The sequence below is a fragment of the Stegostoma tigrinum genome, unplaced genomic scaffold (genome assembly GCF_030684315.1).
Source record: "Stegostoma tigrinum isolate sSteTig4 unplaced genomic scaffold, sSteTig4.hap1 scaffold_393, whole genome shotgun sequence".
NCBI classification, from domain to species: Eukaryota; Metazoa; Chordata; class Chondrichthyes; order Orectolobiformes; family Stegostomatidae; genus Stegostoma; species Stegostoma tigrinum.
The window spans coordinates 31,555-58,988 of NW_026728321.1; the positions used below are offsets into that span (position 1 = coordinate 31,555).

General features: G+C 58.4%; 2 protein-coding genes across 2 annotated transcripts in view; both read right to left on the bottom strand.

The window, feature by feature from the left end:
- Positions 1–11,824: 11,824 nt before the first annotated feature.
- Positions 11,825–24,738, bottom strand: LOC125449092 (chromodomain-helicase-DNA-binding protein 7-like; the record flags this gene model as incomplete). The annotated part of the gene is given in 12 exon segments (XM_059644004.1): positions 11,825–13,252; positions 13,255–13,363; positions 13,970–14,074; positions 14,987–15,106; positions 15,417–15,605; positions 16,459–16,640; positions 16,643–16,898; positions 18,412–18,675; positions 21,488–21,651; positions 22,088–22,660; positions 22,841–23,049; positions 24,509–24,738. Coding segments are annotated over 12 exon segments (2,940 nt in total), but the record flags the coding sequence as incomplete, so codon positions are not given.
- Positions 24,739–25,136: 398 nt separating this feature from the next.
- The window catches only part of LOC132208445 (probable splicing factor, arginine/serine-rich 6), a gene marked incomplete at both ends in the record, with an annotated part of 2,564 nt that continues 266 nt past the window's right edge, over positions 25,137–27,434 (bottom strand). Inside the window, 1 exon segment of the mRNA XM_059644005.1 lies at positions 25,137–25,355. Within this exon segment, the coding sequence (XP_059499988.1) occupies positions 25,137–25,355 (219 nt within the window).

Genomic DNA, 27,434 nt, shown 5'->3' on the forward strand with positions numbered 1-27,434 from the left:
TAGCTGGGGGACACCGAACACTTTATTAACCTCTTTCTCTCTCTCTCTCCCCCCCTCTCCCTCTCTCTCCCCCTCTCCCTCTCCCCCCCCTCTCCCTCTCCCTCTCCCCCCCTCTCCCTCTCCCCCCCTCCCCCCCCACCCCCGGCTCCTGCCACCTTCAGTAATCTGTCTGCACCTACAAATTTCTGCTCCTGCACCACATGAGGCTCTGTGTCCAACAGCCAGTTCCCAGTCACTCGGACCTCTGTCCCTCTACCACCTCCTCCAGCCCCGATCACCAACAGGCTCACCCTCCGTCCCAGCCAATATCGGAACTCCACTGACAGGTCTGTGTCACCCCAACCGCCGCGCCGCCCCCCCACCTCGCTCAGATACCCCACACAGCAAAATATTGAGGCTCCCGGACCCGCCTCGCGCTCCCCCTCCCCCCTTGCACTACCCCCCGCCCAAGGCTACCAGACCCGCCTCGCGCTCCCCACCTCCCTGAGGCTCCCAGACCAGCCTCTCCCCCCCCCGCAGCGCCTATTCCCCCTGAACCCACCTCTCTCCGCCCCCGCCCCCCCCCCCCCCGCAGCACCTATTCCCCCTGAACCCACCTCTCTCCGCCCCCGCCCCCAATTCCCCCCGGACCCACCTCTCTTCCCCCCCACCAAGCCCATATCCCCAGGCCCCCAGACACTTGTCTCCCCGCTGGCCCCCAAACCTACACCTCACGCCCCACCCCCGACACGTCCCTCCCCCCGATCCACGTCCTCCCCCCGATCCACGTCCCTCCCCCCAGACCCATGTCTTCCAGTAATAATTAAGGGGGGAGCAGGGCAATGAAAGAAGGGGGGAGCAGGTAATTAAGGGGGGAGCGGGGGTAATTAAGGGGGGAGCGGGGGTAATTAAGGGGGGGAGCGGGGGTAATTAAGGGGGAACATGGGGTAATTAAGGGGGAACATGGGGTAATTAAGGGGGAACATGGGGTAATTAAGGGGAACATGGGGTAATTAAGGGGGAACATGGGGTAATTAAGGGGGAGCGGGGTAATTAAGGGGGAGCGGGGTAATTAAGGGGGAGCGGGGTAATTAAGGGGGGAGCGGGGTAATTAAGGGGGAGCGGGGCAATTAAGGGGGGAGCGGGGCAATTAAGGGGGAACATGGGGTAATTAAGGGAGAACATGGGGTAATTAAGGGGAACATGGGGTAATTAAGGGGGAACATGGGGTAATTAAGGGGGAACATGGGGTAATTAAGGGGAACATGGGGTAATTAAGGGGGAGTGGGGGTAATTAAGGGGGGAGCGGGGTAATTAAGGGGGAGCGGGGGTAATTAAGGGGGAGCGGGGTAATTAAGGGGAAATGGGTAATTAAAGGGGGAAATGGGGTAATTAAAGGGGTAAGGGTTTAATTAAAGGGGAAAGGGGTAATTAAAGGGGGAAAGGGGTAATTAAAGGGGTAAGGGGTAATTAAAAGGGGAAACGGGGTAATTAAGGGGGAACCGGGGGTAATTAAGGGGGAACCGGGGTAATTAAGGGGGAAGGGGGTAATTAAAGGGGCAGGCACCTTCCATGGTTGTAGAGCCTCTTGAGCCGGCGGTAATAGGGGCCTCCTTGTCCAGGCTGACGGCCATGGTTCCACTCCTCTCCTTCCCCCTCTCTTTCCCTCCCTCTCTCTCTCTCACTCAATCACTCACACACTCACTCCTTCTCCCTGGGCCTCAGTCCCGGCAAATGGCGCCTTCCCCTCCCCCCACCAAAACCAACACACTGCGCACGCTCCGTCCCGGCACCGCCGGCCACTCCGCCTGCGCGTTCACAACCATCCCGGCACGACCGGCCTGTACGCCTGCGCACTCACAACCATCCGGCACGGCCAGTCACTCCACCTGCGCACTCACAACCATCGCTGCCATCCTGGCGCACACGCCTGCGCACTCATAACTGTCCCGGCACTGCCGTGTATCCCGCCTGCGCACTCACACCACATGTGACTCCTCCAAAAGCGCCGCCGAGCGCTCGCCGCCGTCACGACGCACTCACTGTGCACCTGCGCAGTCAGTCCTCTCCCGGCACTGCCGGCCATTCCGCCTGCGCATCCGCTCCCTCACCGGCACTGCCGTGCACGCCGCCTGCGCACTCACTTCCCACTGTTTTCCCTCCCTCTCTGGGCGCAGGCGCAGTGATAGCCTGCTGAATGAATGGAAGAGGGAATGGTTTGAAGAAATTGAGTTTAATGCTTCCCTGGGAATAGGATTGAGCATCCAGAATGTTAATGCAACATTAAAACTTCCATCTTCTTCCACCTTCCCCATCGTGCGAAAGGGAAAGTTTCTATTTCATTGGCCTTTATGAGTCAGTGCGTTGAGTACAGGGAGCTGGAGGGTCATGTTGGGGCTGTACAGGGACATTGGTTAGGGCTGGTTTGGGAATACCGCGTTCAATCCCGGTCTCCCTGCTACAGGAAGGATGTTGTGAAAGGGTCGGGAAGGAGTTACAGGGATGTCGGAGTGTTTGGGAATACCGTGTTCAATCCTGGTCTCCCTGCTACAGGAAGGATGTTGTGAAAGGGTCAGGAAGGAGTTACAGGGATGTTGGAGGGTTTGAGCTACAGGGAGAGGCTGGGGCTGTTTTCCCGGAGCGTCGGGGGCTGAGGGGGGGACCTTATAGAGGTTTATAACAGCATGGGGGGCATGGACAGGGTAACTAGACACGGTCTTTACCCCCCCCCCCCCCGGGGGTAGGGGAGTCCCAAACTACAGGGGCATAGGTTTAAGGTGGGGGGGGGGGGGGTGAAGATTTAAAAGGGACCTGAGAGGTAACTTGTTCACACAGAGGGTGGTGCGTGTGTGGCAGATGGAGTACAACATGGGAAAGTGTGAGGTCATGCACTTTGGTCAGAAGAATGGACAATTTTCTAAATGGAGAGAAAATTCGGAAGTTTGAAGTGCAAAGAGACTTGGGAGTTCTCATCCAGGATTCTCAGGATAACCTTGCAGGCTGAGTCAGTGGTCAGGAAGGCAACATTGACGTTTATTTTGAGAGGATTGGAGTATAAAAGCGGGGATGTACTACTCAGGCTCTATAAGGCTCTGGTCAGGCCACATTTGGAGTACTGTGTGCAGTTTTGGGCCCCATATCTCAGGAAGGATGTACTGGCCCTGGAGCGGGTTCAGAGGAGGTTCATGAGAATGATCCCAGGAACGGAAAGCTTGACATGTGAGGAATGTTTGAGGACTTTAGGACTATATTCATTGGAATTGAGAAAGATGAGGTGGGGGGATCTAATTGAAACTTACAGAATATTGAATGGATGTTGGGAAGATGTTTCCATTGGTAGGAGAGACTAGACCCGATGGCACAGCCTTAGAATAAAGAGAAGACCCTTTAGAATGGAGATAAGGGGAAACTTCTTCAGCCAGAGTGGAGAATCTATGGAATTCACTCCCACAGAAGGCTGTGGAGGTCAAGGCATTGGGTATGTTTAAGACTGAGATGGATAAGTTCCTGATTATCAAGGGTCACGGGGAGAAAGCAGGAGAATGAGGCTGAGGACCTTATCAGCCATGATTGAACGGCGGAGCAGACTCGATGGGCCGAACGGCCTAATTTCTGCTCCTACGTTTTATACAACAGCTGCCAGAGGAAGTGGGCGGGGCTGGTACAGTTACAACATAATTAAAAAATAGGCATCTGGATGGGCACATGGACAGGAAGGGTTGAGAGGGATAGGGGCCAAATGCTGGCTAACAGGGCTAGACAAATTAAGGATATGCGGTTGGCACGGACGGGTCGAGCTGAAGGGTCTGTTTCTGCGCTGTGTCGAACAGAGGATCTTGGGGAAGCTGATCAACAGATCCCTGAAGGTGGCAAACAGGGAAGTGAGCATGTGGGATGCTTGCTTTTATCAGTTGAGATGTAGATGATAAGAACAGGGAGGTTATGCTGGAGCTGTACAGGACTTTGGTGAGATCTGGAGTAACGTGGGCGCAGTTCCCAGCACGATATGAAGGTGGGGATTGTCCTGCTAGGGTGCTGTAGAGGAGATTCACCAGGATGTTGGGGAGAAAGGCGAAATGAGCTCGTTTTGTTTTGTCGACCTGTGGGAGGGAAAGGTGAGAAGACAGACCTGCTGAGATGAGGAGGGGCATGGACAGAAAGGAGATGTTCTCCTTCCCAAGTAGGATCGGTAAGACCATTTTAAGGAGATTGTGAGGGATGTTACACCCGGAGGACGGTGGGAATCTGGAATGCTCTGCCTGGGAGGGTACAGGTACGGTCCTACAGCACGGAAGCAGACCCTTCGGTCCATCCAGTCCATGCTGACCCATAATCCCAAACTAAACCAGCCCCACACCTGCCTGCTCCCGGCCCTTATCCCTCCAAACCTTCCCCTATCTGTGCACTTATCCAAATGTGTTTTACACATTGTACCCACACCCACCGCTTCCTCTGGACGTTCATTCCACACACGGACAGCACTCTGTGAAAAAACAAAAATTTGCTCATGTCTATTTTAAATCTTTGTCCTTGACCGCAAAAATATGCCCCTGGTCTTGAAATCGCTCATCCTATGGTAAAGACACCGACTATTCACCTTATCCATGCCCCTCATCGTTGTACTAACCTCTAAGGTCACCCCCTCGGTCCCCGATGCTCCAGGGAATGTAGCCTGAGCCTCTCCTTATATCTCAAACCCTCCGTTCCCGGCAATGTCCTGGTAAATCTCTCCTAATCCCTCTCCAGTTTAATCATATCGTTCCTGTAACAGGGGGCGGCCAGAGCTGGACACAGTTCTCCAGAAGAGGCCTCACCAACGTGCCTGTACAACCTCAACGTGACGTCCCCCAGCTCCCACACTCACAGGGTCTGAGCGATGGAGGGAAAGTGTGTTAAACACCTCCCTACCCGCCCTGTCTCCCTGTGACACAGACTTCAAACAGTTACCTACATGCACCCCCGGGTTCTACAGCACTACCCAAGGCCCTACTATGAACTGTGTAAGTCCTGCAGTTTAGGTGCAGGAAGGTGGGATTTGAGGTAGGTACGTCAGTCAGTGCAGACTCGACGGGCTGATGGGTCTCTTGTGCGTAACCCCATGATTCGAGAGACTCTGAGCATTTTTACGTATCACTGCACTCTCACAAACAATCGGCGGCACTGGCAAGCAGGGAGGGGAACTGCAAAGGCCGGTGCTTGTGGCCAGCATTTCACAGTCGACATCTAGACATGAGGAGCTAAGCCACGCTCGCAGAGGATACTAAACGAGGTGGGAGGGTCATGCGCAGGATGCCCGGAAGAATGTGAACTGGGAGAGGGAGTAGGAGGTGGGCAAGCGTTAGATTGGGTACAGTTATTGCGTCAAACCGGTACCCACTTCTTGTGAAGGTATGAGCATCGATTTCAGAATTTGGATTCCAATGTAGTGGCATAAGGGTGGCGGTTAATTTTGTAAAGGCTGGAGCAGTAGACCCTGGTCCAGTACGTGTCAGGGACAGGGATTCCCTGGGAGTGTCAATGGAATAAGATCTATATGCTGCGGTGGTCTGAGAGCCAGTTCTCAGTTTCGAATGCTCACAATTTAGCCAAGGAACCGGAGGGATTTACATTAAGAGACCATAAGATAAGACATAGGAGTGGAAGTAAGGCCATTCGGCCCATCAAGTCCACTCTTCCATTTAAATCACGGCTGATGGCATTTCAACACCACTTCCCTGCACTCTCCCCGTAGCACTTGATTCCTGTGAGATCAAGAATTTGTCGATCTCTGCCTTGAAGGCATTCAACGTCCCGGCCTCCACTGCAATGAATTCACAAGCCCACCACTCTCTGGCTGAAGAAACGTCGTCTCATTTCATTTTAAAATTTACCCCCTCTAATTCTAAGGCTGTGCCCACGGGTCCTAGTCTCCCCGCCTAAAGGAAACAACATCCTAGCGTCCACCCCTTCCAAACCATACATTACCTTTTAAGTTTCAATTAGATCTCCCCTCAACCTCCTAAACTCTAATGAGTACAATCCCAGGATCCTTAGCCGTTCATCGTACGTTAAACCTACCATTCCAGGGATCATCCGTATGAATCTCCGCTGGACACGCTCCAGGTCCAGTATGTCTTTCCTGAGGTGTGGGGCCCAAAATTGGACACAGTATTCTAAATGGGGCCTAACTAGAGCTTTATAAAGCCTCAGAAGCACATCGCTGCTTTTATATTTCAACCCTCTTGAGATAAACGCCAACATTACATTCGCTTTCTTAATTACGGACTCTACCTGCAAGTTAACCTTTAGAGAATCCTGGACCAACACTCCCAGATCCATTTGTACTTGAGCTTTATGAATTTCTCACCATTTAGAAAATAGTCCATGTCTGTATTCTTTTTTCCAATGTGCAAAACCTCACATTTACTCACATTGAATTTCATCAGCCATTTCCTGGACCACTCTCCTAACCTGTCTAACTCTTTCTGCCTCTCCACCTCCTCAGTACTACCTGCCTGTCCACCTATCTTCGTATCATCGGAAAACTTCGCCAGAATGACCCCGGTCCCTTCATCCAGATCATCAATACGTAAGGTGAACAGCTGCGGCCCCGACACTGAACCCTGTGGGACACCACTCATCACCGGTTGCCGTTCTGAAAAAGAGTCTTTTATCCCAACTCTGCCTTCTATCAGACAGCCAGTCCTCAATCCAAGCCAGTAGCTCATCTCGAACACCATGGCCCTCACCGTGCTCAGCAACCTCCCGTGAGACACTTATGAAAGGCCTTTTGGAAGTCTAGATAGATAACATCTACTGGGTTTCCCTGGGCTAACATACTTGTTACCTCTTCAAAGAATTCTAACAGGTTTGGCAGGCATGACCTCCCCTTACTAAATCCGTACTGACTTGTTCTAATCTGACCCTGCACTTCCAGGAATTTCAAAATCTCATCCTTGACAATGGATTCTGGAATTTTACCAACTACTGCGGTTAGGCTAATCGGCCTGTAATTTTCCACCTTTTGCCTTGATCTTTCTTAAACAAGGGGGTTACAACAGCAATTTTCCAATCATCTGGACTTTCCCTGACTCCAGTGACTTTGAAAGATCATGACCAAAGCCTCCGCTATTTCCTCAGCCACCTCCCTCAGAACTCTAGGATGTAGCCCATCAGGGCCAGGAGATTTATCAATTTTTAGACCTTCTAGCTTTTCTGGCACTTTCTCTTTTGTAACGCCGACATTGTTCGTGCAGTTTGGAGGAGATCTGACTGAGATCAGATGCAAGCGCCGAACCAAGGAGTCCAAAGGCGAGGGTGACAGGCTGCCTTGGGAGAAAAACTCATACTGTGCAACTTTGAGATCAGGAGAAGTTGGTGACAGCAAGGTCTGCGAAGGTGAGAAAGTCTAAGCTCTTGGTGTTGAGTGTATTTGTACTCGCATTCGCAGACTGCACAGGTCACAGAGGCAGACCCCACCGCGCCCCCCCCCCCTCCACATCAGGAACAGAGACCAGCAAAGACCCCCCCCCCCGACCCCGTGATGACAGTTACACTGACAAACCGTTAACACCCGCAACTTTCACAGGAGAACAGACAGGGAGGATTGTGCATACAGTTTGGGTCTCCACAGCTCAGAGAGGATCGTGTCGCTGCAGGAGGAGATCCAGGCGGGGGGGGTAAAAGCGGGCAGGAGGAGGAGATCCGGGGCGGGAGGAGGAGATCCGGGGCGGGAGGAGGAGATCCGGGGCAGAGGGAGGTGGGGCGCGCTCCCCCTGCCCCGCCCCCTCGCTCCCCCCACCTCGCCCCTCGCTCCGCACCCCGCCGCCCTCGCCCCACCCCTCGCTCCCCCCACCACACCCGCCCCACTGCCCCCCCACCACACCCGCCCCACTGCCGCCCCACCACACCCGCCCCACCACACCCTCGCTCCCCCCACCCCTCCCCATACCCCTCCCACTTCCACTCCCCTCGCCCTCCCCATACCCCTCCCACTTCCCACTCCCCTCACCCTCCCCATACCCCACCCACTTCCCACTCCCCTCGCTCCCGCTCCCGCTCCCCCCACCCTCCCCATACCCCTCGCTCCCTACCCCCTCCCCGAACCACCGAGCGCAAAGCAGCGGAGCTCAAACAAAGACCAAGCGAACACAGAGCAATTTACCAAAGGGAAAAAAAGTGGATTTTTTTCTCATTTTATTTACACAGTTCCAGTTAAATGATATCAATCTGGAGATAGACTGGAACCTCTCCTAATTGTGCTCACATCCATTTCCATTAAATATACACCTTTTCCTCTCGCAAATTCATGTAATAATTTAAACCAATGTCCCCTTGCTCAGTGGGTGTGAGATTGAGAGAGTGTGAGTGTGAGACAGTGTTTGCATGTCTGAGTGTGCGTGTGTTAGTGAAAGAGACAGTATGCACCCATGAGAGTGCGCACGCATGGGTGGGGGGGTGCGGGGGGAAGAGAGAGAGACACTGACAGAGAGAGAGAGAGAGAGAGAGAGGGAGAAAGAGAGAGAGAGAGACACTGACAGAGAGAGAGAGAGAGAGAGAGAGAGACAGACAGAGCGCACACGCATGAGAGTGTGCGTGCACACCGGGGAGAGTGTGTGTGTGTGTGTGTGTGTGTGTGTGTGTGTGTGAGAGAGAGTGTGTGTGTGTGAGTGTGCGCGGACAGCCAATACAGACCCAACACTCAGGCATTGTCTGTCTGTTTGTTTACAAAAAGAAGTTCTCTCCTTCTCAACCCGCGCCCCACCCCCCTCCCACCTGTAACTTTTTTTGCGGGTTTTTTTTTAAAATGTTAAATTTTATTATCAAAGGATTTTTTTTCTTGCTCCCTTCCCCCCAGGCCCACTCTGTTGCCATCCTTTCTCAGATTCCCTGGTGGTGGCGATCTCAGGGTAGGGAGTTACACAGAAAGTCCCCTCCCTGTTCGCCTGACACAGCAGGGCACTGAACCGACAAGCCCTGCCACACCCCACCCTTTCACACCAATGCCGCCCCCCCACCACCCCCAAAACCTTGGCACATAGGGTGCAAGACTGGGCTTGTACCAGGCGTTAGGAGAGAGCGAGGGAGAGAGCGAGGGAGGGGGGATGGGGTTGGGCATTGCTGCTGCCCACTGTGTGTGGAAGGGAGAATCAGCAGAGCATCTGCCCATCTCTCTCACACAGAACAACAGCGGGTTACGCAAACTCGAAAGTGGGCAGCACAGACTCTCTGGGTACAGCACTGGGAATAAAATGACTTCCTGCCCCCCAGCTCCCCACTCGCTTGTTCATGGCTGGAAGGCCAGACGTTGGGAGACTAGAGAGGCACAGCTCTCATGCTCACACAGACACACACACAGACAGACACACACACACACAGACAGACACACACACACACAGACAGACATACACACACACAGACAGACATACACACACACAGACAGACATACACACACAGACACACACAGGCTGGCGAGAGAGGGGAAGATCAAAAATGCAGACAGCCTACCCCTCCAGGCCACGAGGCACACTCAGGTCAGCTCAGACAAAGATACAGACAGGGAGATGGAGGGAGGGAGAGACACGGTTGGGGGGATGGTGGGAGAGAGCTTGAGGGTTGTAGGCATGAGGCAGCGTGAGAAACAAAAAGTGAAGCTGAGAGACATAATGAGGGAAGAGTGCAGAAGTGAAAGTCTGCATGTAGCCAGTGGGCAAATGAGGGGACTGAGAGACACCAGTCAGTGTACAGATATCTCCCTGAGAGAGAGAGAGGGGGGACTGAGAGACACCAGTCAGTGTACAGATATCTCCCTGAGAGAGAGAGAGAGAGGGGGGACTGGGAGACACCAGTCAGTGTACAGATATCTCCCTGAGAGAGAGAGAGGGGGACTGAGAGACACCAGTCAGTGTACAGATATCTCCCTGAGAGAGTGTGGGGACTGAGAGACACCAGTCAGTGTACAGATATCTCCCTGAGGGGGAGGGGGGGTACTGAGAGACACCAGTCAGTGTACAGATATCTCCCTGAGAGAGAGGGGGGGGACTGAGAGACACCAGTCAGTGTACAGATATCTCCTGAGAGAGAGAGAGAGAGAGAGAGAGAGAGAGAGAGAGAGAGAGAGAGAGAGAGAGGAGGGGGGGTGGGACTGAGAGACACCAGTCAGTGTACAGATATCTCCCTGAGGGGGGGGGGGGTACTGAGAGACACCAGTCAGTGTACAGATATCTCCGAGGGGGGGGGTACTGAGAGACACCAGTCAGTGTACAGATATCTCCCTGAAAGAGAGGGGGGGGACTGAGAGACACCAGTCAGTGTACAGATATCTCCCTGAGAGAGAGAGAGGGGGGGGGACTGAGAGACACCAGTCAGTGTACAGATATCTCCCTGAGAGAGAGAGAGGAGGGGGGGGGACTGAGAGACACCAGTCAGTGTACAGATATCTCCCTGAGAGAGAGAGAGGGGGGGACTGAGAGACACCAGTCAGTGGACAGATATCTCCCTGAGAGAGAGAGAGAGGGGGGACTGAGAGACACCAGTCAGTGTACAGATATCTCCCTGAGAGGGGGTACTGAGAGACACCAGTCAGTGTACAGATATCTCCCTGAGAGAGAGAGAGGGGGGGCACTGAGAGACACCAGTCAGTGTACAGATATCTCCCTGAGAGAGAGAGAGAGAGGGGGGACTGAGAGACACCAGTCAGTGTGCAGATATCTCCCTGAGAGAGAGAGAGAGGGGGGACTGAGAGACACCAGTCAGTGTACAGATATCTCCCTGAGAGAGTGAGAGAGAGGGGGGGGGGACTGAGAGACACCAGTCAGTGTACAGATATCTCCCTGAGAGGGGGGGGGGGGGGGAGACACTGAGAGACAGAGCGCACCAGAGAGCGAACGTGAGAGCGAGAGCGCTCTCTCGCGCTCCCGCTCTTGCGTGCGCTCTGTCTCGCAGTTGAGAAAGAGGGAGCGCGAGAGAGAGAGAGAGACAGCGAGCGCGCGCAAGAGAGAGAGACAGCGAGCGCGAGAGAGAGCGCGCGAGAGAGAGAGAGAGCGCGAGAGAGAGAGAGAGCGCGAGGAGAGAGAGAGAGCGCGAGAGTGAGAGAGAGGCGCGAGAGAGAGAGAGAGCGCGAGAGAGAGAGAGAGCGCGAGAGAGAGAGAGCGCGAGAGAGAGAGAGCGCGCGAGAGAGAGAGAGCGCGAGAGAGAGAGAGAGCGCGAGAGAGAGAGAGCAGGCGAGAGAGAGAGAGAGGCGCGAGAGAGAGAGAGCGAGAGCGCGAGAGAGAGAGCGAGAACGCGAGAACGCGACGAGAGCGAGGAGAGCGAGAGAGCGAGAGAGCGCGAGAGAGCGAGAGAGCGCGAGAGAGCGAGAGAGCGAGAGAGCGAGAGCGCGATCGAGAGCGAGAGAGCGAGAGATGAGCGAGAGAGCGAGTGCGAGAGAGCGAGAGAGCGAGAGAGCGATGAGCGCGAGGAGAGCGAGAGCGCGAGGAGAGCGAGAGCGCGAGCGCGCGAGAGAGCGAGAGAGCGAGAGAGGAGCGAGAGCGCGAGAGAGCGAGAGCGCGAGAGAGCGCGAGAGCGCGAGAGCGCGAGAGAGAGAGAGAGCGCGAGAGAGAGAGCGCGGAGAGAGAGCGAGCGCGAGAGAGAGAGAGCGCGAGAGAGAGAGCGCCTGAGAGAGAGAGAGCGCGAGAGAGCGCGAGAGAGAGAGCGCGAGAGAGAGAGCGCGAGAGAGAGAGAGCGCGAGAGAGAGAGAGAGAGAGAGCGCGAGAGAGAGAGCGCGAGAGAGAGAGAGAGAGAGGCGCGAGAGAGAGAGAGAGAGAGAGCGCGAGAGAGAGCGCGAGAGAGAGAGAGCGCGAGAGAGAGAGAGAGAGGCGCGAGAGAGAGAGAGAGAGCGCGAGAGAGAGAGAGCGCGAGAGAGAGAGTGAGAGAGCGCGAGAGAGAGAGACAGCGAGAGAGAGAGAGAGAGAGACAGCGAGAGAGACAGCGCGAGAGAGAGAGACAGCGCGAGCGACATCAGTAAGTGCATAGTGAAAAGTAGGACAGTAGTGAATCCGAGTGTGGTCCGAGGTAATCCTGCAGAGAAGCACCAGCTCTCCCACCCCAATACCCCCCACCCCACAGACGGGCTGAGAATGGCACTGCTGCAGTTGGGGGGGGAGGTGGAAAGAGATGTCAGTGTTGGTAAGCACCACCCCTCCCCCCCACACCAGGGGATATCCCTGAGCTGGCTGACAGAGCAGGTGAGAGCATTCGCTGTTCCCGGAGAGCACAACGGACCCTCAGTCCGGGGCAATGAGGAGGTGGAGGGGAACGGGATCCTGTCTCAGAGAGTTGGACACTGTCAAGGTAGCTGAGCTCAGACTGAATCCCAGAACAGCCGTGATCTTGCAGACACTGCCTCCCCTTCTCCCCCCTCCCTTCCTGTGCAGATCTGCCCCTTGGCAACATCAGTGAGGCTTCCATTCATTCTCCTCTCTCTCTCTCCTCCTGTGTGTCTACGTGAGTGTTTGTTTGTGTGTGCGTGCCTCTATCAGAGGGGTGGGTGTGTGTTAAGGGCACAAGGGGGTGTTGAAGTGGCTAAGGCAAGGGGCAGGGAAGCTGAGGGTAGACAGCTGAGAGGGGAGCAAACCCCACACCCACCCACCTCGCTCACCGACCCCAGGCACACATCCGTCCCCCAAACCCCCTCCCCTCTCCCGAAATGAAGCAGGGTCCGGGAGGTCTCCAGGACTTGCCCCAGAAGCTCGGCAGGTGGGGGGTGGGGAGGGAGGTCAGTCTTCCCCGCTCAGGTCCGAGTTGGTGGGCATCATGGGGTCATCGATGAGGGAGTGTGAATAGTCGCCTCTGTCGTCGGTGCTGTCGTAACCCTGAGACAGGCTATCATCGACCTCTCGCTCGGCCAGGCCGTAAGGCACGGCGCGGGCCTCCTGGCTCTTGCCCGGGTGGGCCAGACCCGGCAGGGGAAGCTGTGGCAGGCCCACGCCGAAAGCCGGGGGCAGAAACATGCCGCCGTACACGTTGGACAGCACCAGGGAGTTAAGGCTCAGGCCGGTGCTGGCTGCGGGCTGGGGAGGCGCAGTCTGTTGGCAGTTCGAGGGGACAACATCCACCCGGTCAGAGCAGGCAGCGGTCGCAGCACATCGCCCCCCAGCAGCCTCAGCTCGGCCCCCTTCCCCAGGCAGGCAGGAGGCAGGCTCCTTGCCCTCCAGGCTGGGGGGGTAGGAGGAGACCAGGCCAGTCAGCTGCAGGTTCTTCTGGAATGACTGAAGGCTGCCCACGTCCAACATGCCAGTGGCCAGCAGTGAATTCAATCTGCATGGCAGCTGCCAGGTGCTTGGGTCTCCGGCCCCCTCTTCCTGCCTTCCTCCGGGACCACCGGGCCGGTCAAGATCCGATCATACATGGTCTCAGGGAGGTAACCCTGCACAGGGGCGGCGGTGGGGGGAGAGCAAAGAGACCATCAGTAACACAGCTACTCATCACCCCCTCTCCCCCCCACCCTGATCCACTGCATCAGGGCACGGGGGACAGAGGGAAAAGAAATACTGTCAGTGACACAGCTTCACCCCTACACCCCCAGGGACAGCACGGGGTCAGAGAGAGAGAGTAAAAGCTCCCTCTACACTGTCCCCCCCATCAAGGACAGGGACAGCACAGGGTTAGATACAGAGTAAAGCTTCCTCCACATTGCACCCCCCCCCCCCCCGCCCCATCAAAACACTCCAGGGACAGGGACTGCACGGGGTCAAAGAGAGAGAGTAAAGCTCCCTCTACCCTGTTTCCAACTCTTTCTCCCCCGCCTCCCGCCACCATCAAACACTCCCAGGGACAGCACGGGGTTAAATACAGGGTAAAGCTCCCTCCACACTGTCCTCCCCCATCAAACACTCCCAGGGACAGGGACAGCATGGGGTTAGATACAGGGTAAAGCTCCCTCTACACTGGCCTGTGACAGAGTGTTACAGACGTTGGGAAAGGAGTCTTGCTGCTGTTCGAGATACCCTCAGCTCCGCACAAACCAACTCACCGACTGCTTGATAACATCTGCCCACTCCTGTGCGACCCCGTACTCCCCGTTTTCCTGCAACCACTTCTGGAGATTTTTAATTGGTGGAGCAAATCCGCCTCCAAGCTGTAATCGAAGAGAGCTTCCATTAGGATCCCTGCCACGGTCTCGCCACCCGCCCACTTCTTCATCACTGACCAGGCCTGCAATTATTACCCCAGCCCTAATTGCCCAGGGGGCAGTTCAGCGTCCACCCCATTGCTGTGGGTCTGGAGTCACCCGTCGGCCCAGACCAGGTAAGGACGGCAGTTTCCTTCGTGAACCAGGTTGGTTTTTCCCGACAATTGGCAATGGATTCATGGTCATCATTGGACTGTTAATTCCAGACTTTCAGTGCATTACTAGTGACGCCAGAACGTTACCTGGGGTATTCTGGATTAACAGTCCAGTGACAATACCACTAGGCCATCACCTCCCCCAGACTGAGGATCAAAACACTCTCAGAATCTGCTTCCATCTCCCTTACAGACTCGGGGTTGCGCAAGTTTAAAGTGGGGAGGGGGAGGAAGGGACCTGAGGGGTAACTATCTCACACAGGGGGTGGTGCGTGTATGGAAGGAGCTGCCGGAGGAAGTGGGTGGGGGCTGGTATAGTTACGGCATCGGGTTGGGGACATGGACAGGGAGGGTTTAGAGGGACGGGGGGCCCAACGCTGGCTAATGGGAACTGGGTTAATTTAGGATACCAGGGTCAGCACGGACGGGTTGGGCCGAAGGGCCTGTCTCTGTGCTGGATGACTCAATCCAATGACTGGGAGTTGCAGTGGGGTGGGGAGGTGACTGTCCGAAGGAGACGGGGGTGGGTCTGAGAAGAGGAAAAATGGCTTCACGTGGAATGCAGTGATTCTGTGTCACAGAAAGCAGTGGGCGCCGGAATATTGACTGTTCTCGGGAAGGAGTTGGAGGGGGATGAAGGGATGACGGGGAGAGACAGGATGAGGGTATGCTCTATTTCTCTGACCCAGGTCAGACAGCTCACCTTTTTGCCGTTCCTCCTGTTAATGACAGGTACTCTCTCATCCCCGGTCAGTGTGTTCACATCCAGTTTGTGGGGATTTCTGCAGCGATGCCTCTTCTGTTTTGGCCGCTTCTCAATAAACTGCAAGGTAACAGCTGGTTCTGTAATAAAAACTAATCCAAAACTCTCCGGCCTCCTCTACATCTCACCAGCGCTCCAGCCCCTTGTCCTCCCTCGCGCTCCTTTCGGGCAACGCTCCCTCCCTCCTTCCCTGTCCCTCGCGCTCCTCTCGGGCAACGCTCCCTCCCTCCTTCCCTGTCCCTCGCGCTCCTCTCGGAGGACACAGCCTTCCTCGCGTCTCACACTCCCTCCCTCCCTCAGCCCTCTGGGAGGATACCTGGGTGAAGACACGACGTCTGGAATTTTGCTGCTTTAAACCCTCAGGCCTTACCGCTAAGCAGCTGGGATCCACTCTGAAGTCAGGGTGCTCCTTCAGCCAGGCATCAAGCTCTCTCCTCCGCGGCGCTTCATCCCCGGCCAGCACCGTCCCGTCCAGCTTGCTGACCACTGGGATACGGGTCTCCATGTGCACCTCTGGCCGCGGTATCTCCTCTGTGCTTTTCTCCCCTTCTGCGCTGGCCTAGAGAGAGCGTGAGAGAGTGTTCACTCAGTCCCTGAGTGACCCAGACCCTAGAGCTCATTCCTCTCACCCATGCCTTCCCAACCCACATACCACCACTGGAGCACACCTCATATTATCATAGGGCAGGCCAGGCAGAAGCTGAGCTAACCAGGATGGGAGGTACAGGTTGGGGGTGTTCAAATGGCGATGGAGGGAAGGGGCAATGGTGGGTGGGGGGGGGGGGGGGGGGGGGCAATGGAGAGGACAAAGGGTGGTGACAGTGACTGTTGGGGGGGCTGGGATAGTGAAGGGGAGGGGGCACAGAGAGGAGGGAGGTGGGCAGGGGGTGGTGACAAAGGAGAGGGAGAGCGTGAGGAGGAGGGGGTAGGGAGGGGAACGGAGGGGAGGGGTACGGAAGGTGATGGAGGAGGGAAGTGACAGAGAGGTGGGGTTGTGGGACAGTGACAGAGTGGGGGGCTGGGACGGAGTGGAGAGGGAGGGAGGGAACGGCGTACAGAGTGGGGGATGGGACAGAGTGGAGAGGGAGGGACGGAGTGGGGACAGGGACAGAGTGGGGGTTGTGGTGGAAAGTGGAGGGGGGTGGGGACGGTGACAGAGTGGGGGTGGGGACGGTGACAGAGTGGGGGGCTGGGACGGAGTGGAGAGGGAGGGTGGGGAACGGCGACAGTGACAGAGTGGGGGTTGGGTCTGGGGGGGAACAGGGACAGAGTCAGGTTTGGGTGGAGGGGGGGGACGGTGACGAAGGATGAGAGGGGACGGTGAGGAACTAAGGGCAGTGTGACAGACCACACACCCGCCCCCCCCCCCCCCCCCCCACCCCCACCCCCGCCACCCAGCCCTGCATACTCACGGTGTACAAGCCTTTGCTCTGAGCAGGCAGAAACAGCTCAACTGCCTCCCACATTCTTCTTCTCCCTCGTTTCTTCTTGGCCAGGGACTGCCCCCCATCAGCCAAGTGCCCATTGACCGAATGTCTCCCACAGGGGATTGGCACCAGCACTGAGCACAACATCCAGCTGGCAACGCACAGTCTCAGGCTCTGGCTCCAGAATAGGCCTGTCCTGCCCTGTGCTCCCTTTCGCAGGGGAGCCGTGGTCCAGGAGGGCAGACGGGAGTGAGGGGTGTGGGTGGTAAAGGGTCCGTGCCCATCTCCTGCCCACTATCGGATGCTGACTGCAGATCCTGCAGGCTGGTCATGTACTGCCGGAGTCTGGCTCGCTCAGCTTCCATCTCCAACTTTTCCCTTCGTTTTCGTCGCTGCTTGTGAAAAGTCAGCTTGAGACCGTCCTCCTGCGTGATGGAGGGGAGGGAAGGGGGAGGGGGGGGGGGGGCACAGAGCGCCAGCAAGGTTGGGGGGGGGGGGGGCCCAAGGGGAGAGCGATGAAAATGACAGGTGAAGGCAGAGGACAGGGGAGGGCAAGGACAGAGAGAGAGGGAAGGAGGAGAGATTGGAGATGGGGGTAAAGGGAGGTCAGAGGGGACACAGAGGGAGGTGAGCAAAAAGGCAGAGACAGAAACACATGGTGGGGGGGGGGGGGGGGGGGGGGGGGGTAGAGAGAGAGAAAGAAGGAAGCCAGGGAGAGTGCGAGCAGAGATATGGGTTAGAACAGGAGCGGAAGGGGCAGACCGCAGCAGATGAGTAAAGCAGACAGATGGCACACTACTCTGTCACTTACCCGGTCTGAGAGTTCCCTCGCCTCCAGACTGTGCCCAGAGCACTGGGTTCAGACTGAGAGGACAGTTCAGAGGCAGACATGGCCTCGTTCCTACGCATGCTGCCTCGCACTGCTGGAAGGAATTGCGAACCTCTGCCCAAACGACCCCACTCCCCTCGCCCCGGCCCATAAACACGAGGAGATGTGCTGTCCCCAGCTCAAACCCACCGCACAGAATGAGGAATCTACACACCAGACAGGGCTCCTCCCCAGGGAGGGGGAAGGAGGAGGAGGCTGGGACCCTAAGGAAGGGGATTGGGGACAGGAGCTGACAAGGGTGGGGACAGCCAGGGGACCGAGACCGAGGAGGTACGGGGGAGGGTGGGCTTGACAGAGACTGACCAAGGGGGACGGGGACCAACATCGAGGAGGGAGGGGGACAGAGACTGGGGTGGTGGGCTGAGCAGGATGGGCACTGAGTGAGACGTGAGAGGAGGAGGAGGGGGGGGAGGGGGAGGGGGAGGGGTGACCTAGTGGGTGAGAGGGGCCAGAGGAGGAGAGGATGGCAGAGGAGGGGGAGGGGGAGGGGGAGGGGGAGGGGGGAGGGGGAGGGGACCAACTCGGGGCGGGGGGGGGGGTGGTGAGGGATGGGGACAGGGTCCAAGGGGGGGGACAGGGGCTGACCGAGGAGTGGGGATGGCGGCAGAGGATGGATGGCGACCGGGACTGAGGGGGATCGACTGACCAACGGGAGACGGCACGGGGAGGGGAACTGAGGGTGGCAGGGACTGGGACTGAGGGGAGACGGGGGAACTGGCCGGGAGCGGAGGGGGACAGGGGCCAAAAGGGGACAGACCCCTTGTCCTCGGGACGAGGAAGTAGATAGCTGGTTGCAGAGGATGGGGAAATAGTTGCTGCTCAGTGTAGGGGAATGTGGAGGGAGCCTGCAAGGGTATGGATGCCGGGGTGGAGACAGGGTTCCTTCAGTTCGGGGTGAGTGGGGGTGTGTGTGTACATGACAGAGCAGCCTCCCCAGGGTGGGGAGGAAAAGAGAGTGGGTAACGGTGACAGAGTTACCCTGGTACAGGGGCGTGTTGGGTGGGGTGGGGGGTGGGGCATACGTTCGGCGAGAAATCACAGTTACGTACATTGTTAATTTTGACTGTGAACTCCTTCTCGTGAATATGTTTCTTCACCTTGGTGAACTGGCCTGAGGAGGTCTCTTCACTGACCGTCAGGCTCCCAGGATTGGGGATCGGAGAGTCGCCAGGACTGGGAATCAGCGATGGCGTGCATGGGGGCCTCCTCCCCTGGACCCCTGGCGGACTCACACTGTGCACGCCCAGAATTGGCCAGCAACCGGTCAGCACCGTCTGACACACAGCCTCGAGCCGATTAATCAGTAACTGGTCCTGCGGAGAAAGGCAGAACGTCGCACAGTGAGAACCCCAGGATGCTGATAGTGGGGGGGGAACATCATTGGGCGATGGTTAGATTCTCTCTCATTGGGAGGTGGTAACCCCCAGGATGCTGATAGTAGGGGGGAACACAGTGATGGGAACACCATTGCGCGATGGTTAGATTCTCCCTCATTGGAGATGGTAACCTCCAGGATGCTGATAGGGGTGGCGTGGATGGGGTGGGGGCGGATTTTAACTGATGGATTTAAGTAAAGGAACGTCAAGGGGTGAGGTTAGATTCTGTCCTGTTGGAGATGGGCACAGTCTGCATCTGTGTGACACCAATGTCACTGGTCAGCCTGCGCCTGGGTACTGTCCAGATCTTGTTACATGTGAACATGGACTGAACTGACCTCCAACAAACCGCGACCATCTCCCTGTGTGTCAGGTCGGACTCCAAACACCGGAGAGTGCTCCCCGATACCTATCAATGCCAGTTTTGCTCAGGCTCCTTGACGCTACATTCAGTCAAACGTGAACTCGATATCAAGGGCTGTCACTCTCACGTCGCCCTCTGGGAGTCAGCTCCTTCTGCCCGGTGTTTGAACTGAGGCTGTAGTGAAGTCAGGAGCTGGGTGGCCCTGGCGAAACCCAAACTGGGCGTCACTGAGCAGGTTTTGCTGAGTGGGTGCTGCTCGATAGCGCTGTTACTGACACCTTCCATCACTTTCCTGATGATCGAGAGGAGATGGATGGGGTGGTAATGAGCTGGGTCAGATTTGTCCCACTTTTTGTGTACAGGACACACCTGGGCAACATTTACTTTGTCAGGAAGATACTGGTGTTGTAAGCTGGAATGCAACAGCTTGGCCAAGGGGAAGCAGCAAGTTCTGGTCTTTTGCTGGAACATTGCTCGAGCCCAGAGCCTTTGGAGTATCCAGCACAAACTAAAGAACATTGGCATTTGTCATTTGGCCCCGCAAGCCTAGCCCACTATTTAATACCATCCATGCTGGTCTCGTCTCAACCTCAACTCCACCCTCCTGCCCCCGCCTCCCCATCACCCTCTGACCTGGGACTAATTAAAATCGGTCTGAAGCCTCGTTCTATTTACACAGTGCTCCTGAATCTGCCGACACTCTGGGAAGGGAATTTCACAGATTCACCACTCTTGGAGAGAAATTATTCCTTCTCATGTCTGTTTTCAACCTGCCCCACGCCCCCAACCCCCATCCTAAACCTCTCGTTCTGAATCAGCCCACATTGAGGAACCCTTCTCTCCTTGTCTGCACTGTCAGTCTCCTTTCTATCTCTCGATCAGATCTCCTCTCATTCTTCTCAATTCCAGAGAGTATTGGCCCAAAACTGCTCGATCTCTCTTCAGAAAACAAACTGCTCATTCTGTCGTGGTGACGTACAGTGCAGAATCAGACCCTTCGGCCCAACCCATCTGTGCTGACCCAGATATCCTAAATTAATCCAGTCCCATTGGCCAGCATTTGGCCCCCTATCCCTCTAAACCCTCCCTGTCCATGTCCCCATCCAGATGCCTTTTAAATGCTGTAACTGTTCCAGCCCCCACCCACTTCCTCTGGCAGCTCACTCCATACACGCACCACTCCCTGTGAGAGATAGTTACCCCCTCAGGTCCCTTTTAAATCTTTCCCCCTCCCACCTTAAACCATCGAAAGCTCAGCGCGCTACCGCCCTGTTTCGATAGTACACGGCCTTTCTGTTCCCCCCACCCCCAACGAGTGAAACAGATAGCCTCATGTGTCCACTCAGCAACTCCATCCACTGAGCGGCTGCTGGGAATGACCAAATACAAGCACGTCTGGATGGCAAAGAACAATACACCCGAGGAGCAGGCCATTCGGCCCTCCAAGTCTGCACTGCCACACTGCACCCTTCCAGAGTAAAACCTATCCTTCCATTCCCCTCCTGTTTGTGTATTTATCCAGGTATAGCTTGAATGCAGCTATTGTACCTCCTTCCATCAGCTCCTCGGGCAGCGTGTTCCAGGCACACTCTGCCCTTCTTGTGTGAAAAGCCTGCCTCACACATCTCTCCTTCAAACGTCCTCCCCTCGCACCCCTCACCCGAGTAACTGACCCTCCAACCTGGGGGGGAGAAAGCCCGATACTCCCCCCTCTGTCCGTCCCATTCACAACCTTATAAACTTCTGCCAGGTTGCTCCCTCAACCTCCTGTGCCCCGGTGAGAACAAACCCAGCCCCGTCCCACCTTCTTTCAGCTAAAAATCACACCCCACCCCCACCAACACCACGCACCATCCTGGTAATCCTTCTCTATCCCCCTCCCCAAAACATCCTAGTGGTGTGAAGCAAAGAAACCTACAGCACAAGAACAGGCCCTTCGGCCCTCCAAGCCTGCGCCGATCGACATCCTCTGTCTAACCTGTCACCTGTTTGCTCACGGTCTGTGTCCATTTGCTCCCTGCCCATCCATGTACCTGTCCAAATATATCTTAAAAGACGCTGAAGAGTCTGCGTCTACCACCTCCGCTGGCAACACGCTCCAGGCACCCACCACCCTCTGTGTAAAGAACTTTCCACGCATATCTCCCTTAAACTTTCCTCCTCTCACTTTGAACTCAGGACCCCTAGTAATTGAGTCCCCCCCACTCTGGGAAAAAAGCTTCTTGCAATCCACAACACACATTCCGAAACTGCTGGTGAGGGCGTTCTGGGTCGTTACTTGAAGGACATTTACCCAACTCACTGCTCCACAAACAGGCCGCAAATTCCTCGGCGAGGGCCTGTCCAGCCCTGGATGGGGAGGAAGGAGACACCATCCGCTCTTACCTTGGGCCAGTCGGGAGCTGGAAACCGCAGCCTGTCTTGTAGGAAGTCCCCCAGGGTGGGCTCCAAGTCCTCGTTCACAAACCCATCCTGGGTCTCATCCCGGGAAGTGTTCACAGAGATCATACTCTCCTCGTCGTAGGTCTTCGAGCGGGATGGACCGTCAGCTGGAACGCAACAGGGAAAGGTAACCAGGAACAGAGAGACAGCACAAGGCCATTCAGCCCCTCCTCTCCCCCCCCCAGCCTGTTACACAGGAATGGGAGGCCATTCGGCCCCTCCTCCCCCAGCCTGTTACACAGGAACGGGAGGTCATTCGGCCCCTCCTCCCCCCAGCCTGTTACACAGGAACGGGAGGCCATTCGGCCCCTCCTCTCCCCAGCCTGTTACACAGGAACGGGAGGATATTCGGCCCCTCCTCAGCCTCCAGCCTGTTACACTGGGACAAGAGGCCGTTCAGCCCCTCAGCCTGTAGTGGGGTGGGTGGTGGGCGGTGGGCGAGAACAGAGCCCTGTGATGGGAGGGAGACAGGAGACGGAGCTGAGGGTGGGCAAGAGGGAGGGGATGGGGTAGTGAGAGAGGGTGCAGTGCTGTGATACTCACAAGCTGGCTTGTTGTCCTTCTCTTCGTCATCGCTGTCCTCCGAAAGGCTGCCCGGCGAGCTGCCCACCGATGAGGACTTCTCCGAATCCCAGTCAGATTCCTTGGCCCAGTCGTCTGGCGGCGCCCGCGAAGCTGTGCCCTTCTGGGCTGGGCGATCATGGAGGGAGCCGGTCCGCTCGGGCAGGGGGCTGCGACGGGTCCCCTCCCCCTCCCCCTCGGTGGGAGCCCGCCCCGGGGCCGGGAGGAGAGGGGTGGAACTGCGGGAGCCGGCCCCTCGCTGGCGGTGGTTCCGGCGGCAGGCGCGGAAGGAGAGCTCGGGGTCGTCCATCGGGTGGCAGTCAGGGCGACACAGGCCGTGGCGGGCAATCCCGGTCAGCAGCTCCAGGTCGTGGCGGCCGCTCTCCCACCACTCGGGGAGCTCAGGCCAGTCCTGGCACAGCCTCAGGTGTTCCTCCAGCTGTGGGTGGTACAGGACCTGTTCCCGCACCTTCCGCAGCAGCTCCAGCCGGTACAGGGATCGCCTGGCACGCTCCTCCGTCAGCTGCTTCACCTGCCGGCTCATGTCTGGGTACTCTGCGAGGCGGGCAGGAGAGGACAGGGGAGCGAACAAGACACACACACACCCGTTAATCTCCAAGGCACCCACCAGACAATTACACAGCCTCTCCATTCCCCCACCGTCACACAGACGTCGGACACAGGGATCGGAGGGTCGGCAGCATCCCATACCCCAACCCCATGACAGCATCCTACCTTCCCCCTCCTCCAGCGGCAGCCCACACACCCTGCGACACATGGCCATGAACATCTGTAGGTAGTTGGTGAGAGTTTCGTCGGTCTTCCTGTCCAGCTTGGCGATGGCACGGAACCGTTCCCACCGATACTGCCGCCGCTGAGGATCAAACTCCACGCCGAACGTCGACACCACCCGATAAAAGTCAGCCTCCTCCCGGCTTGTCCACCTGTTGGGGCAGGGAGACAGAGACACCGTCAGCCTATCGTGGCCGGGGAGACTGCAGCAGGACAGAAACCCACACCCCAGCTCCCCTCCCCTCCCAGGGAACATCCAATAAAGCCAGTACCACACCCCACCCCCTCCTGTCGGGGAGGCCGTGTGCACCGGGACGGAGCCTCGCTCACCCCCAACTCCAGGGCAGGGGGGGACCAGGATCCGAGGAAGGGACAGTGTCTGGGAAGATGGTCAGACAGAGGGAGAACTTTGAGAAAGAAGGTGAGAGTGTGGGGAAGGGGCAGAGGGAGGTGGTGGGGGGCTTGGGGTTTGCAGGCACGGAGTGAGTGAGAGGGGAAACGGCAGGAAATGACAGAGAGATGGGGGGGCACACAGACAGAGAGAGGGGCACAGTGAGTGACAGCGTGGGAGGGGGAAGGGGCACAGGGCGAGAGAGAGAGAGAAAAAGAGGGGCACAGAGTGGGAGGCAGTATGAGAATGAGAGAGACAGAGGGGGGCACAGAGAGAGAGAGAGAGAGAGAAAAAGAGGGGCACAGAGTGAGAGGCAGTATGAGAATGAGAGAGACAGAGGGGGGCACAGAGAGAGAGAGAGAGAGAGAGAAAGAGAGGGGCACAGAGTGAGAAGCAGTATGAGAGAGAGAGAGAGGGGGGCACAGAGAGAGAGAGAAAAAGAGGGGCACAGAGAGGCGGGGGCACAGAGTGAGAGGCAGGGTGAGAATGAGAGAGCGCAGCACAGAGTGAGAGAGAGAGGGGGGCACAGAGAGAGACAGAGAGAGAGAGAAAGAGAGGGGCACAGAGAGGGGAGGGGCACAGAGAGAGGCAGTATGAGAATGAGAGAGTGCAGCACAGAGTGAGTGAGAAAGAGGGAGAAAGCGCGCGAGGGGCACAGAGAGAGGCAGTATGAGAAAGAGAGAGCACAGCACAGAGTGAGACAGAGAGAGAGAGAGAGAGGGGCACAGAGTGAGAGAACGCGCGAGGGGCACAGAGAGGCAGTATGAGAATGAGAGAGCGCAGCACAGAGAGAGAGAGAGAGAGGCACAGAGAGAGAGAGAGAGGGGCACGGAATGAGAGAGAGAGAGATACAGACACAGAGAGAGAGAGGGAGAGATCGCGCGCGAGGGGCACAGAGAGAGGCAGCATGAGAAAGAGAAAGCGCAGCACAGAGTGAGAGTGAAAGAGGGAGAGAGAGGGGCACAGAGAGAGATAGAGAGAGACGGACTGCAGGGTGGTGGGGGTAAGTGAGGGAGGGTGCAATACCGTTGCTTCAGACACAACCTAATGCCCACTGATTACTGTCCCACACTCAGGGAGAGGAGGACAATGCTCAGTTACTGGAGCTTGCAACTTCCTCCCTGACCAGGAACCCGGGGTGGGGGTGGGGGAGTGTCCGGAGCACCTGGCGAAGGACTGCCTACCCCCCGAGGGGTGCTCCCTCCCTCTCCCGCCCTTACTTTTGTTGCTTTTCTCGCCTTGCGATTTCTTTCAGCTTGAAGGCCGCCTCACATCGTCGCCGTCTCCGATCCCCCTTCTCCACCGCCTCGGTCTTCTGCTGCTCTTGTTTGTACGTGCGCTGGTACGCTGTGACCAGCCGGCGCAGGCGTGCGGTCAGCACTGACGGGGTGGGCCAGTACTGAGACTGGCTGTGCAGACTTACACCTACAGGAGGGGGCACAGAGACAGCTGGTCAGAGGCAGTCTGAGGGAGCTGGGGGGGTGGGGGGGCGGAAACAGTGACAGAGTCAAGAGCGACAGGTCGCGAGCGCGCGCGCGACAGGTCGCGAGCGCGCGCGCGACAGGTCGCGAGCGCGCGCGCGACAGGTCGCGAGCGCGCGCGCGACAGGTCGAGAGCGCGCGCGCGACAGGTCGAGAGCGCGCGCGCGACAGGTCGAGAGCGCGCGCGCGACAGGTCGAGAGCGCGCGCGCGACAGGTCGAGAGCGCGCGCGCGACAGGTCGAGAGCGCGACGGGTCGAGAGCGCGCGAGCGCGAGAGAGCGCGACGGGTCGAGAGCGCGCGAGCGCGAGAGAGCGCGACGGGTCGAGAGCGCGCGAGCGCGAGAGAGCGCGACGGGTCGAGAGCGCGCGAGCGCGAGAGAGCGCGACGGGTCGAGAGCGCGCGAGCGCGACGGGTCGAGAGCGCGCGAGCGCGAGAGCGCGACGGGTCGAGAGCGCGCGAGCGCGAGAGCGCGACGGGTCGAGAGCGCGCGAGCGCGAGAGAGCGCGACGGGTCGAGAGCGCGCGAGCGCGAGAGAGCGCGACGGGTCGAGAGCGCGCGAGCGCGAGAGAGCGCGACGGGTCGAGAGCGCGCGAGCGCGAGAGAGCGCGACGGGTCGAGAGCGCGCGAGCGCGAGAGAGCGCGACGGGTCGAGAGCGCGCGAGCGCGAGAGAGCGCGACGGGTCGAGAGCGCGCGAGCGAGAGAGAGCGCGACGGGTCGAGAGCGCGCGAGCGAGAGAGAGCGCGACGGGTCGAGAGCGCGCGAGCGAGAGAGAGCGCGACGGGTCGAGAGCGCGAGCGCGACGGGTCGAGAGCGCGAGCGCGACGGGTCGCGAGAGAGCGCGACGGGTCGCGAGAGAGCGCGACGGGTCGCGAGAGAGCGCGACGGGTCGCGAGAGAGCGCGACGGGTCGCGAGAGAGCGCGACGGGTCGCGAGAGAGCGCGACGGGTCGCGAGAGAGCGCGACGGGTCGCGAGAGAGCGCGACGGGTCGAGCGCGCGCGACGGGTCGAGAGAGAGAGAGCGCGCGCGAGAGGTCGAGAGAGAGAGCGCGCGCGAGAGGTCGAGAGAGAGAGCGCGCGCGAGAGGTCGAGAGAGAGAGCGCGCGCGCGAGGTCGAGAGAGAGAGCGCGCGCGCGCGAGGTCGAGAGAGAGAGCGCGCGCGCGAGGTCGAGAGAGAGAGCGCGCGCGCGAGGTCGAGAGAGAGAGCGCGCGCGCGAGGTCGAGAGAGAGAGAGCGCGCGCGCGAGGTCGAGAGAGAGCGCGCGCGCGCGCGAGGTCGAGAGAGAGCGCGCGCGCGCGCGAGGTGGAGAGAGAGAGCGCGCGCGCGCGAGGTGGAGAGAGAGAGCGCGCGCGCGCGAGGTGGAGAGAGAGAGCGCGCGCGCGCGAGGTCGAGAGAGAGAGCGCGCGCGCGAGGTCGAGAGAGAGAGCGCGCGCGCGAGGTCGAGAGAGAGAGCGCGCGCGCGAGGTCGAGAGAGAGAGCGCGCGCGCGAGGTCGAGAGAGAGAGCGCGCGCGCGAGGTCGAGAGAGAGAGAGCGCGCGCGCGAGGTCGAGAGAGAGAGAGCGCGCGCGCGAGGTCGAGAGAGAGAGAGCGCGCGCGCGAGGTCGAGAGAGAGAGAGCGCGCGCGCGAGGTCGAGAGAGAGAGAGCGCGCGCGCGAGGTCGAGAGAGAGAGAGCGCGCGCGCGAGGTCGAGAGAGAGAGAGCGCGCGCGCGAGGTCGAGAGAGAGAGAGCGCGCGCGCGAGGTCGAGAGAGAGCGCGCGCGCGAGGTCGAGAGAGCGCGCGCGGCGGGAGAGAGAGCGCGCGCGGCGGGAGAGAGAGCGCGCGCGGCGGGAGAGAGAGAGCGCGCGGCGGGAGAGAGAGAGCGCGCGGCGGGAGAGAGAGAGCGCGCGGCGGGGAGAGAGAGCGCGCGCGGCGGGAGAGAGAGCGCGCGCGGCGGGAGAGAGAGCGCGCGCGGCGGGAGAGAGAGCGCGCGAGGCGGGAGAGAGAGCGCGCGAGGCGGGAGAGAGAGAGAGCGCGCGAGAGAGAGAGGGGGCGCGAGAGAGAGAGGGGGCGCGAGAGAGAGGGGGCGCGAGAGAGAGAGGGGGCGCGAGAGAGAGAGGGGGCGCGAGAGAGAGAGAGAGAGGCGCGAGAGAGAGAGAGAGAGGGCGAGAGAGAGAGAGAGGGCGAGAGAGAGAGAGAGGGCGAGAGAGAGAGAGAGAGAGAGGAGAGAGAGGGCGAGAGAGAGAGAGAGAGGGCGAGAGAGAGAGAGGGGCGCGAGAGAGAGAGGGGGCGCGAGAGAGAGAGAGAGAGGGCGAGAGAGAGAGAGAGGGCGAGAGAGAGAGAGGGCGAGAGAGAGAGGAGAGAGAGAGAGAGGGCGAGAGAGAGAGAGGGCGAGAGAGAGAGAGGGCGAGAGAGAGAGAGAGAGGGCGAGAGAGAGAGAGAGGGCGAGAGAGAGAGAGGGCGAGAGAGAGAGAGGGCGAGAGAGAGAGAGAGGGCGAGAGAGAGAGAGAGGGCGAGAGAGAGAGAGAGAGGGCGAGAGAGAGAGAGAGAGGGCGAGAGAGAGAGAGAGAGGGCGAGACGAGGAGAGAGAGGGCGAGAGAGAGAAGAGGGGCGAGAGAGAGAGAGGCGAGAGAGAGAGAGAGAGAGAGGGCGAGAGAGAGAGAGGGGCGAGGAGAGAGAGAGGGGCGAG